General features: G+C 37.6%; 3 protein-coding genes across 3 annotated transcripts in view; 2 read left to right on the forward strand and 1 right to left on the reverse strand.

The window, feature by feature from the left end:
* Positions 1-1,107, reverse strand: part of LOC116290823 (serine/threonine-protein kinase PAK 2) — a 53,304-nt gene extending 52,197 nt beyond the window's left edge. Inside the window, exon 1 of the mRNA XM_089033979.1 lies at positions 561-1,107. Within this exon, the coding sequence (XP_088890105.1) occupies positions 561-866 (306 nt within the window). The 5' untranslated portion in view covers positions 867-1,107. The remainder of the gene's footprint in view (positions 1-560) is intronic.
* A 5,331-nt stretch (positions 1,108-6,438) lies between these two features.
* On the forward strand, positions 6,439-8,582 carry LOC116287293 (QRFP-like peptide receptor). The gene is made up of 2 exons (XM_031693962.2): positions 6,439-6,469; positions 6,867-8,582. Exon 2 carries the CDS (start codon positions 6,893-6,895, stop codon positions 7,901-7,903), a length of 1,011 nt encoding a protein of 336 aa, XP_031549822.2. The 5' UTR covers positions 6,439-6,469; positions 6,867-6,892; the 3' UTR covers positions 7,904-8,582.
* Positions 8,583-10,559: 1,977 nt separating this feature from the next.
* LOC116287268 (QRFP-like peptide receptor) lies at positions 10,560-13,457 on the forward strand. The gene is made up of 2 exons (XM_031693934.2): positions 10,560-10,854; positions 11,259-13,457. Exon 2 carries the CDS (start codon positions 11,285-11,287, stop codon positions 12,293-12,295), a length of 1,011 nt encoding a protein of 336 aa, XP_031549794.2. The 5' UTR covers positions 10,560-10,854; positions 11,259-11,284; the 3' UTR covers positions 12,296-13,457.
* The last annotated feature ends 276 nt before the right edge of the window (positions 13,458-13,733 follow it).

Below are 13,733 nucleotides of genomic sequence, written 5' to 3' on the forward strand. Positions count from 1 at the left end.
AATACTTTCACAAGCAATTTGTAATGCCAAATAATGCAAGGAACACTTTACTTAGTGGGGTTTTAAAGAAGAAGCATTGGATTTCACATCTTTTGCGTGAAATTTCTTTCGGACCGTCGAAATTTGTATTTTTCTGATTTAATATTGCTTACAGACATAAGTTGAAACACTAAAAGATTTTACAATATAGTTTAGTTTTACTGTGAGAGTTGAAGGTACCTTCACATAACACTCGGAATAACGATGAAGAAGAGCATCATATATAAGGACAGAAAGCGAAGGGTAGGGCTGCAAAACAAAACGTTTCGGTTTGATGTTTATGTAGGCAAAGATTGAAAACTCTTTATAATGAATCCAAAATTCGCTATATTTTATCTGGACACAAAGCGTTTCGAGTTTCTGCTAAAAACATTTATAAGGATTCGTTACAGGAAGAAATATATAAAGTCGTTTTTCATTTTGGAACAATTTATCAGGATCTATTCAAGTCAATATATCTTATCTTATCTTTTGAAGCCTTTTGAAGCAACACTAAGTCACATTAATTCTTCAGAACTCACCTCTATCCCTTTGTTAGTGATGTTCAGTTGGATCAAGGGTACATTGATGCTGTATTTAGGGCCACGATAGTTTTGTTGTGGTTTTCCAAACTGAGCAGCTCGCAAGTCCTGTCTTGGTACACTAACTTGTACAACCTTTTGCTGTTGTTCTGGTGCTGATGATACTATCTTGGACTGAACTCGAAAACCCACAGGGTGAACATCATCACAAGGCTTAACGTGTCTCACCACTAATTTTCGTTGATTCACTTCTGGATTCGCTCGAACGATGAGCCTTTTGTTAACTCGTATCGTTCCAGAGTCCATCTTCAATGACTCAGATGTTAAACAAGCCCAACACTGAACAACTTTGTGCCATTTCTTTCCTGCGAGTCGTCCGTATGAACTCTTGACGCGAAGACTTTGACATGTGATGGGTTCTTAGTTAAATGAAGTGTAAAAGGCTCCGATAACAAACCACTTCAGAGTGTTTCAAAATCAGAAACACTGAGACTTTGTTAACATTTGTCAAGATACGAAAAGCTCCCCCAAGCAAAGCTATGCCTTCCGTTATGATTGGTCGTCTAATGGCCTATAACCCGTAGAGCTTGCTGAACAAATTATTCAACAGTGACAAAGCACTACAAAACATCACATCGATGTCAGGGTACTGTTATGTTGATAATTCAAGCCAGACCCGTCACGCGCGCCTCGTCTTACATGTCAAAACAAGAAAACCGCAAATATAGTCGAGGTTTCCTGTGAAGGCTGTACTACCATTACTAGTAAACTATAAAGAGAAAATACGTGGTCTCGTTTGTGTGAATTTTGCTGAGCAATTGCTGATCCATGTGGTGGGGCGCAGCTCTGAGACTTTAAGTTAAGAAGAAAGATATGATAAAAAGTACAGATAGAAACATATTGAAGGACAATAGAAACAGCAGAAGAAGGAGGAGGAGGAGGAGGAGGAGGAGGAGGAGGAGGAGGAGAGGACCATATGCGCATAAATTCTCATAGTTTTACATATATTTTATAGTCCATACATTATCATTATATATCAGTTATGTTACACATGTTATGTCGTGGCAGTTTATGACATTGGGATAGACACTAGAGAAAAACGTTTGCGCATGCGTGCATTTCAGCACGTTTTCTAAAAAATTTGAAGAGTTTGAGTGAGAAAATAAATGTTTGTTTTCTCCAAGTATACAAAAAAGTTCGAGAGTATACTTTTGTCCGACCAAGATACTGTATTAACAAACACAATATGAAAGAATTAGTCTTAAGTTTCAAGCATGGACACTAAGTTTTAGCATTTTGTAAAGTCCAATTTATCAGGCATGTTTGAAAGTCAAATTTCAGAGCATGCGCAGACGTTTTTCACACGTGTCATTGGGATATAGGGTTGGATGGGGACATACATACAAACATAATTTTACTCTCATTTATTAATTGTTAAATATTTTAGATTTTGTTGGGATAAGACTGGTTTAGGGGAAGGTCACATTTAGTAATTTATTATATAAGTGGCTTCAGGATAAGGGAAGGGAAATAAGTAATTTTATATTTATGAGTAAATATATTAGTTGTTTATTTATTTACCTTCGATTTAATAGGGGTTTATATTTATATTTTTATATCCTAGATATGTATTGTAACTTTTATTATATCTATTAGTGTTGTAAAAACGTAATACAGTGCAAAAAAGTGTGATTCAGTGCAGAAAAATGTAACACAAGTGCAAATTACAAACGGATTTCTCGCTTTCGATTGGATGATAAACAATAGAAAATGGTTTTAGCCAATAAGATGACAGATTTTTATGACGAAAAATAAGAGGGAAATTTACCAAATCGAGAGGGAAAATGGCAGCCATTTTATCTTAGGTAAGCAAAGATTTTTACGGATTTTACTAATCAAACAACTAAAAAGACAGTTCAAAAAAGAAAACACAACTAAAAGTACATCGTTATGGCTGAATATATGGAAGAAATTGTGAGAAGAAAACAAACTATAACATGAATTGAGAGATTAAATGAGCCAACCGATCTAAAGAAAATACTGGAGCGGGTCTTTGTGGTAAGTGCCGACACAAAAGCTTGGCCTACAAGATCACAAAACTGAGTCGCTAAGTCTAGCTTCTGAAAATGTTCAACAACTTTTAGGTATGATTTTTTTCAATATACATCTCCAGTTAGCTGCAAAAGTCAGCCAATGCAAGTTTCTTCATTCATATTGATTCAGATTTACTTAACGTTAAAAAACTTTTTACGATCAACATATATATATCCAAATTTTGGTTTAAAATAAATAAAAAAAATTCTTTGAAAACCACATGCACTCGTGCAAGTTAATCCCAAATTGACTTCGAAACCGTATTATTACCTGACTTATTGTAACTTTCGTAATTTTATATACACGTTCATGTACGTTTTAACGAGCGAAGGCGTAGCATTCTCACTGTCATCACCTAAACCAGGAGCCCCGGAAAAGCCCGCTGACGCACGTCTTTGCTAGCCTGCAGAGCAGGCGTTCTTCTGATGGGTTTCTGTTTCGACTACGTTCCCGCGAGAAAAATGGGGCCTTGCGGTTTCAATCCTCGCTCGTTCCCATATCAAGCTTTACTCTGTATGTTAGTGTCGAAGATGGAGTAGAGAAAGCTCACTCCATATTTAAATTGTGCGGAAAAGCGGCAAACAAAAAGTCCGTCATTTTATAACGAATTCGACATGAAGATTTTTGAAGAAGAAAAGAAAAGAAAAAAAGACAAAAAAAAGAGGAAGGATACGGGGACGATGGTAACTCGTGGGTCTGCCTCGCAGACAACAAACACAGAGAAATACGACACTTAATATGTTTGATATGCAAATTTCCAAAGTTTCCCCAAACTTACAAGAACGCCTGCTTTGAAGGCTAATTCTTTGCTCGCTTCGAAAAAAGTAGAAAGCTATGCCCTGTGGAATGCCTCAGTCCTTACCTTAAAATAACCAGTTGTATCATCTCCTGAGTCAGACTATCTAATTATCTTCCTCTGTCACTCATCTCAGGTGTCTAAGTAGCTCAAAAAAAGTAATATCTAGTGCCACATCAACATTGCCATTCTTATGATAATTACTTGTGCACAAGATGTCTCCAGGATGCGCTACCTTTTTTGTCTTTAAAAGAGAGTGAATTCTATTTAGCCTTATTTGGGGCAGTGGCTAGACTTTGCTTGGAGCCGGTCTAGAACGGAGAAGTAAGACGCCTACTTTCCTCCACTAGTCTGGGTGCTCACCTTGGGCAAGTGTCAGTACACCCTTAGCCTCCCTTGCAGGGGTTACGGCGTGTATTGTTCATGGTGAATACCCACCGTCAGTTCTGCTAGTCAACACGACTGCAGTTCTGGCCAAGGGCAGTGCTTCCAACGTTATTCTCTCGTTAGAGGAAGAATCTACTGACGCTGCTTATGTCATAAAATGAGGGCGAAGGAAGGATTTTATTCCAAATCGGCCCACAGTATTCACATGAGGCGTGGCGTCCTGTGTGAATTAACCGCCCTTTGCGTGTTTTACAACGACCCTTCTTGCTCACTCGTTTTAAAAAAAAGTAAATCTCCATTAATTTCAAAATATCGATGAACAAAGGAAATTATAAACAGTCGAGCAATCGCAAGAGAAGTCTTGAACAAATATTAGCCTGTCCTACCGCTTATATGTAGCTTTAAGAATTGTAGACAGACTGTTGTCTATGACATAATTGCCCGGCCCTATTGGCTCTCCCATATCTTGATCAACATGGGCCAATGGGACGCTTGGAGTGATGGAGTCGGGTTAGAATATATTACTACTTTGTAAGTCATTAAACGACCTTCACAACTGACCACTTCAGCCCATTCCAAGTAAGTCCTAAACCTTTCTCGGCCGATTTCACCATTTACGCCAGTTAAATTTGTCACACACGCTACTTGTGTATATTATCTTTACACACAGGTCAACGTGGTGTGTTTCCAATTCTATTCGGGCGCGGGTATATTAGGTTTCCCATTATAATGATAATGGTCACACATTGGCGGCAAGTTAAAGGATTCCATTTGTAGCTAGCGTGGTGTTGAATGCGTGTAATTCCGCTTGGCAATCCGTTCGTTTATACTTTGCAGAGCGAAAAGTTTCGACGTCTTTTGATGGACTACTAGTTACTTCGATGTAGGAAACAACGCCAAAATTGCATTGCTATTGTCAATCAGGAAAAGTCTTCCGACAAAAAGTGCGAAGCTTCTGCAGGGACAGCGGTCGAGCTCGCCAAGACAACGAATGAAAGTCACCTGGGAGAACAAACAAACAAACAATCAAACAAACAAACAAAGAATCAATCAAACAATCAAACAATCAAACAATCAAACAATCAAACAATCAAACAATCAAACAATCAAACAATCAAACAATCAAACAATCAAACAATCAAACAATCAAACAATCAAACAATCAAACAATCAAACAATCAAACAATCAAACAATCAAACAATCAAACAATCAAACAATCAAACAATCAAACAATCAAACAATCAAACAATCAAACAATCAAACAATCAAACAATCAAACAATCAAACAATCAAACAATCAAACAATCAAACAATCAAACAAAAGAACGAACGAACAACAATAAATTGTAATAAATTATCTATTATATGACACGAAAAATGAGAAATAGTCTATGAAAAACAACCATTTTTATTGTAAACAAGCAAACTTAAAAGTCACGAACTCTAACCACTGACATGAGCCACACAAAGGAAAAAGGAGAAAATTTCCTTGCGCTGCAATCAGCAAAAAACACCGTTCAAAACCGGTTCACAGACGGTGTATTATCGCTTTGTCATTGCACTCGAAAAAATGGTCATAATACACGTGAAAATTGAGTGTGTCGTATAATAAACCTTAATAATGGAGCCTAGAGTTTACAATGGTCTTGTCACTTAGTTTGCAATGGGGCTTACAATAGTAAATAACTCTAATGAATGCACCATTTTGTACTAGGAACCTTTCTTAAACATCAATAGTGACTTTGGTTTACATCACGGATATTGTCAACTAGTTTGCAGTGGGGCATCCAATAGTAAATAACCAATAATGAATGCCCCATTTTGTACTAGGAACCTTTCTTAAACATCAATAGTGACTTTGGTTTACATCACGGATATTGTCAACTAGTTTGCAGTGGGGCATCCAATAGTAAATAACCAATAATGAATGCCCCATTTTGTACTAGGAACCTTTCTTAAACATCAATAGTGACTTTGGTTTACATCACGGATATTGTCAACTAGTTTGCAGTGGGGCATCCAATAGTAAATAACCAATAATGAATGCCCCATTTTGTACTAGGAACCTTTCTTGAAATCATATTACCTTAAAGTTTATTAAATTGCGATTTCAAAATTAATATCCTTTATTTTAATTGTCCTCTTTTTTTCTTTGCGTGTGTTGAGTTTGGCAATAAACCTTGTCAGGGACTTAATATTCAATTATGTTTTCACCTGCGTTTGGAAAATTACATTAATAAAATAAATAAGTCAGATATAAAATTAAAACTTGGGTAACTAGAAGAGCAATAAATTTCTTCATTAAACTCTGAATGCTATTAATGCTATGATATTTGATGAACCTATTGTGTGCTATCAATCAAAACTCTCTGTAGTTTGTTAGTTGGGTGTGAAGATAAGAAGACGACGTGCAGAGGACCATCGGTGAAGATAAGTGTTTTTGAACAGAAGTCAACTATTCTTGAACTCTTCTAAAGTATAGAAGAAGAAGAAAAAGAAGAAGAAGAAGAAGAAGAAGAAGAAGAAGAAGAAGAAGAAGAAGAAGAAGAAGAAGAAGAAGAAGAAGAAGAAGAAGAAGAAGAAGAAGAAGAAGAGGAAAAATAAAATCAAGTAGAGAAAAAGACGAGCGAGGTAAAATCTGAAATGAAAAACAATCTGGGTTTGTTTATCTCCTCCAGTGACTCTCTTCTTCCCTTCTCATTTTCATCACTTCTTATTCCCTTCCTGCTTCCTTCCTTGCTTCTTTCTTTCTTTTTTACATTTCCTCCAAATACTTTATTATACATATCTGTCACGTCTAGAGAAGTGGGGGGAGTAATATTTTCCTACGGACACATAGATTTCTTCTAGACCGGACGCTCTTGACTATAACTTTATTCGCTTGTCTTGTACGAAGTAGAGGTTGCTGAAAGAAAAGAGAAAAGAAAAAAGACAATCATTTTCTTAGTAGTTGCCAGCAAATCCAAGCAACATATCCAATACATCAATCACTTCTGAATTTAATTATATTCCGTGTAATTATTTTCAGATAATCATCAAATATACAGCCCAACCATGTCTCAACTTTATACCAATAACACACCGGCCCAAGTAGCCGTTGCTGTGTCTCTATCTATCCTAACAGTGGCTAACGTAATAGGAAACATCCTGGTTACACTGATCATTCTGACCAATAAATCCATGAAATTACCAATGAACTACCTTCTCGTCAACCTTGCTGTAGCTGATATAATGGTAGGGATATTCCTTGCTCCACAGTATGTTTTCATCTCCTTTTTCACTCATCCTGACGGCGTTGCGGGAAAGATATTGTGCAAGGTGTTAACTGGTGGATCATTTGCTTGGATAGGTGCTGTTGCTTCGTCATTTACTCTCGTTTCTGTGGCATGTGAAAGATATTTTGCAATCGTGCATCCTTACTCTATCAAGCTGAAACTAAATATGAAAAGGCTTAAATTGATCGTCATCTTTTGTTGGCCTTACGCCTTGATATTTAACTTTCCTACATTATGGACACTTGACTTCAGTACAGAGGTACAGTCGTGCACGCAACAATGGTCAATGCATCTCATGTGGCTTTCTACTACTTACAGCACATTTTGGTTGGTTTTTGTTGGAGTCATTCCTATTTCCATCATGTTTGTTCTGTACAGCAGAGTCATCTACTCTCTTTGGTTCAAGCAACACCAAGTACAAGGTACACAACTAGCCTTGTTGAAGTCAAGGAAGAGAGTTACCAAGATGATGATCATTGTCAGTGTTGTATATGTTGTTTGCTGGCTTCCAAATATCTTGATATATCTCTTTTCCAGTCATGACACTGGACTCGTGTTGGCAAGTCTTCCATATGTAGTTAGCTTGGTGCTGGCTGCATGTAATTCCGCTATCAACCCGTTTGTTTATACTTTACAAAGCGAAAGGTTTCGCCGTCTTTTGATGGGGTTACTTCGACTTAGGAAACAACGCCAAAATTGCATTGCTGTTGTCAATCAGGGAAAGTCTTCCGTCAAAAAGTGCAACATTTCTGGACTCGAGCTCGTAGATACGAAGAAGAATGCCGAATAAAACAGTGTGGAAAAAGAAGTAACAGACAAAAACACAAACTAGCGAGGAGAATTACATACAATTTTCAATTCTACACAAAATGGAAATAAATAAGACATATAACTTGTCCTTTCATTGTAATATTACAGTGCGGACACTCGAACCATGAAATTCCGCTTTGTGTATACTTTGCATAGCGAGAGGTTTCCGGACGTCTTTTGATGGAGTTGCTATGTTGTAGGAAACAACGGCAAAAAAACCTTGCTGTTGTTAATCAGGGAAAGTCTTCGGACAAAAAGTGCAACTTTTCTGCAGGGAAAGTCGAGCTCGCCGATACAAAGACGAACGATTGAAAAAGGGTGGGTCTACGTGACGATAGAACCTGAAAGAACAAACAAACAAACGGACAGACAGACAGACAGACAACAAGCTTAAGCCAACCGATGGGTCAACTGAACGGAAAGACAGACAAACAAACAAATAAGGAGACAAAACAGAGAGACAAAAAGACAATCAAAAGGAAAAAAGTAACACTAAATAAGCAAACAAGCAACCCAGAAACCAACAAAATTGCAAAGAAACAGGTAAGCAGACAGAGAGACAGACAAACAGACTGAGTGACAAACAGCTGACGAAAAAAAATCGATATCGAATCGATATCTATGAAAGACGTTCTCATTTGAGAGAACAGAACGCGAAATCTTCAACCAAAAAAAAAAGAAAAGAAAAGAAAAAAAGAAAAAAGAAAAGAAAGAAAGAAAAAAAAGCTTAATTAGGACCTCGGAAAGTGTAATTTAAAATAAGTTAATTCGAAACAAGAGCTGAGTAAATTAGTGTCGCGCGTGGTTATATGGGGAGTTCTCATGCAGTGTATCCTTACACACCCTTCTTTTAGCACAGAGGCCTTCAGTCTGGTTGGCGTGCTCGTGCTCGCCTCTCACCTCTCAGGTCCGGGATTTGAATCCCAGTCACCCCATGTGAGCTGAGTTGGTTGGTTCTCTTTCTGACTCCGAGGGTTTTCCGGTCCTCCGGTTTTTCCTCACTCCCCTAAAACTGACCAAAACTAATTCATACTGGTTAGAGCTGTGTTCCGGGGTCATACATGGACTGTATAGCAGCTGGAAGAGGCGCTTACTATGCTTTCAGTTCGACCCCCTTGAGCTGCACCACAGGTGTTTAAAAATCGGTAAATTGTAAAAAATGCTCATCTTTTTAATTCTTTGAACCTCTTGCTGGCTTACAGTGCGGACACATTAACCAGGAACACTTTAACAAAATTCAACATTCAACAAATCGACCTAAGTTTTTGTGTGTCTTTCCTCTTATTGACGATTAATTGCGTCATCAAATTGTCAATTAAAGTAGTGTGAATCCACGAGGCGTAGCCAAGACTTTACTCGTGACTGGTGGCTTTCTTCAAGAGGTTCTATTAGTGTGTTCGCACACTTAAATTGATATCATATGAATCCGCCAATCATATACTGTAACTTGGTAGTAAATTATCGCAGTGCCACTTTACATCCCCATTTCAAGCAGGCTTTCAACCTCAATAATGGAGTCTTGAGTTTACATTGGTCTTGTCAGCTATTTTGCAGTGCGGCTTACAATATATAAGATTTAGTAATGAAAAACAAATGAATGCTCCATTGCAATGGGGTTTCTTAAACCGCAATAGTGGAGACTTGAGTTTACCCGTGGTATTGTCAACGTACTAGTTTGCAGTGGGGCCTGCAATATATAAGATTTATTGGTGAAAAACCATATATCAAAAGTTCATTAAATTGAGATTTCAAAATTAATATCTGTTGTTGACTTGATGCATTTGTTGACCCGCATGCTAGGTCTAACTCTAGCACCTGCTATTATTAATTAACACTTATTGACTGAGACCAAGGGAAACAGCGTGTTTCGTGGTCCCGAGAGGGCGTTCGCCTCGGGAACCATCTCCGTCTATGGAACACGAAACACAAAACACACTCGCTTTCCCGAGGTTACAGTCAAACAGTCAATAAGTGTTTTGTTACATACCAAATGTCAAAGAACACCTAGCAAATGCTTGAGTTTTTGATTATTTGATTTTGACGAATTAGAAAAAGCTTACATTTCACAGCACGTTCACGTGATACCCTCTCGACCAATCAAAGTACGAGAAAAATGGACTTTGACAGTTGGTATATATAAGAACAATATTTGTTTTTCCTTTCTCACGGCATTACGAACATCAAATTAATCTTTGCACTTGTTATAATGTTTCTTTTCTTTATTTTATTTTCCCTTTAGAGTTTTAAAAAATGATTCCCAATCGTAGGGATCATTTTGATCTGAGTTTACAGTTCGAGGTCCAAAAGACGATGAAATCGTGGTTTAAAGTGTGTTGCTTTTCAAGGATGGCGACGGCTGTACTTTCCTCGCTTGTCAGATTATATATACATATCAGCGACATCAGATACCATAGGGAATTTATATAGGAAAACAATGGCGCGCGCAAAAATAAAATGTTCTAGTGCATTTTTTATCGATCTTTTTACTCTTTCGTATCACGGAGGTCATTATCTTAACCTCGAATTAAGAAAATATATATTTAGTTTTTCCGATTTTATTTTCACCATTCACTTTAATCTTGTGATTGGGTGTAATAAACCTTGTCAGGGACTTAATATAATTCAATTATGTTTTCACCTGCGTTTGGAAAATTACATTAATAAAATAAATAAGTCAGATATAAAATTAAAACTTGGGTAACTAGCAGAGCAATAGACGACGACGTGTAGAGGACCGCCGGTGAAGATAGTGATTTTCAACAGAAGTCAACTGTTCTTGAGGCTGTGCAGTTCTATAGTAGAAGAATTCAAGGAGGAGGAGAAAAAGAAGAAGAAGAAGAAGAAGAAGAAGAAGAAGAAGAAGAAGAAGAAGAAGAAGAAGAAGAAGAAGAAGAAGAGGAAAATAAAGTAAAGAAAACTAAGACGAGCGAGGTAATATCAGAAATGAAAAGAAATCTGAGTTTGTTTATCTCCTCTAGTGAGTAATCTCTTCTCCCCTCCTTCTCATTTTCCTTCTTACTTCTGTTTCCCTACTTTGCTTCTTTCTTTCTTTTTTACATTTCCTCCAAATACTTTATTATACATATCTGTCACGTCTAGAGAAGTGGGGGAGTAATACTTTCCTACGGACACATAGATTTCTTCTAGACCAGACGCTCTTGACTATAACTTTATTCGCTTGTCTTGTACGAAGTAGAGGTTGCTGAAAGAAAAGAGAAAAGAAGAAAGAAAATTCAAACCCATCATCTTCTTAGTAGCTGTCAGAATATTCAAACAACATATCCAATACATCAATCACTTCTGAATTTAATTATATTCCGTGTAATTATTTTCAGATAATTATCAAATATACAGCCCAACCATGTCTCAACTTTATACCAATAGCACACCGGCCCAAGTAGCCGTTGCTGTGTCTCTATCTATCCTAACAGTGGCTAACGTAATAGGAAACATCCTAGTTATACTGATCATTCTGACCAATAAATCCATGAAATTACCAATGAACTACCTCCTCGTCAACCTTGCTGTAGCTGATATAATGGTAGGGATATTCCTTGCTCCACAGTATGTTTTCATCTCCTTTTTCACTCATCCTGACGGCGTTGCGGGAAAGATATTGTGCAAGGTGTTAACTGGTGGATCATTTGCTTGGATAGGTGCTGTTGCTTCGTCATTTACTCTCGTTTCTGTGGCATGTGAAAGATATTTTGCAATCGTGCATCCTTACTCTATCAAGCTGAAACTAAATATGAAAAGGCTTAAATTGATCGTCATCTTTTGTTGGCCTTACGCCTTGCTATTTAACTTTCCTACATTATGGACACTTGACTTCAGCACAGAGGTACAGTCGTGCACGCAACAATGGTCAATGCATCTCATGTGGCTTTCTACTACTTACAGCACATTTTGGTTGGTTTTTGTTGGAGTCATTCCTATTTCCATCATGTTTGTTCTGTACAGCAGAGTCATCTACTCTCTTTGGTTCAAGCAACACCAAGTACAAGGTACACAACTAGCCTTGTTGAAGTCAAGGAAGAGAGTTACCAAGACGATGATCATTGTCAGTGTTGTATATGTTGTTTGCTGGCTTCCAATCCTCTTAATATATCTCTTTTCCAGTCATGACACTGGACTCGTGTTGGCAAGTCTTCCATATGTAGCTGGCTTGGTGCTGGCTGCATGTAATTCCGCTATAAACCCGTTCGTTTATACTTTACAGAGCGAAAGGTTTCGCCGTCTTTTGATGGGGTTACTTCGACTTAGGAAACAACGCCAAAATTGCATTGCTGTTGTCAATCAGGGAAAGTCTTCCGTCAAAAAGTGCAACATTTCTGGACTCGAGCTCGTAGATACGAAGAAGAATGCCGAATAAAACAGTGTAGAAAAAGACAAAAACACAAACAAGCTAGGAGAGTTTTTGTGTGTCTTTCCTCTATCATTGACGATTAATTGCGTCATCAAATTGTCAATTAAAGTAGTGTGAATCCACGAGGCGTAGCCGAGACTTTACTCGTGACTGGTGGCTTTCTTCAAGAGGTCCTATTAGTGTGTCCGCATAGTTAAATCGATATCATATGAATCCGCCAATCAAATACTGTAACTTGGTAGTAAATTATCGCAGTGCCACACTACATCCCCATTTCAAGCAGGCTTTCAACCTCAATAATGGAGTCTCGAGTTTACATTGGTCTTGTCAACTATTTTGCAGTGCGGCTTACAATATATAAGATTTAGTAATGAAAAACAAATGAATGCTCCATTGCAATGGGGTTTCTTAAACCGCAATAGTGGAGACTTGAGTTTACCCGTGGTATTGTCAACTATAGTTTGCAGTGGGGCCTCCAATGTATAAGATTTAATTGTGTAAAACCATATATCAAAAGTTTATTAAATTGAGATATCAAAACTATGTTAGATGTGTTAATCATCACAGTGAATAAGCGATCTAAGCGAACGCTGTTAATAAAGACCTGAAAAAATGATTTCAGGCTTCAACGTGCGGGAATCGAACCCATGACCTCCGCAATGCCGGTGCGATGCTCTACCAACAGAGCTTTGAAGCCAATCCTGTTGGTGAGCGGTCATTTTTGTTGGGTTCATCGAAATCTGTTGTTGAATTGATGCATTTGTTGACCCGCATGCTAGGTCTAACTCTAGCACCTGCTATTATTAATTAACACTTATTGACTGAGACCAAGGGAAACAGCGTGTTTCGTGGTCCCGAGAGGGCGTTCGCCTCGGGAACCATCTCCGTCTATGGAACACGAAACACAAAACACACTCGCTTTCCCGAGGTTACAGTCAAACAGTCAATAAGTGTTTTGTTACATACCAAATGTCAAAGAACACCTAGCAAATGCTTGAGTTTTTGATTATTTGATTTTGACGAATTAGAAAAAGCTTACATTTCACAGCACGTTCACGTGATACCCTCTCGACCAATCAAAGTACGAGAAAAATGGACTTTGACAGTTGGTATATATAAGAACAATATTTGTTTTTCCTTTCTCACGGCATTACGAACATCAAATTAATCTTTGCACTTGTTATAATGTTTCGTTTCTTTATCTTATTTTCCCTTTTCTTTTCCTTTTTTTTTTTTTTTTGAGGGTTGATAAGTATATTTTACGTGTGTTGGGTTTGGTAATAAACCTTGTCAGGGACTTAATATTCAAATATTCCGGTAAAAACATTTTCTGCATGAAAATTTCGGTCATATAAAAATCTTCGAGGAAGAGCCAAAAGAGTTTTAAAAAAATGAATCCCCCATCGTAGGGAACATCTTGGTCAAGTTTTTTTTGTGGAGTTCG

The sequence above is a fragment of the Actinia tenebrosa genome, unplaced genomic scaffold (assembly GCF_029948245.1).
Source record: "Actinia tenebrosa isolate PJP-AT-01 unplaced genomic scaffold, QUT_ActTen_1.0 PGA_scaffold2__45_contigs__length_23673736, whole genome shotgun sequence".
Lineage (NCBI taxonomy): Eukaryota > Metazoa > Cnidaria > Anthozoa > Actiniaria > Actiniidae > Actinia > Actinia tenebrosa.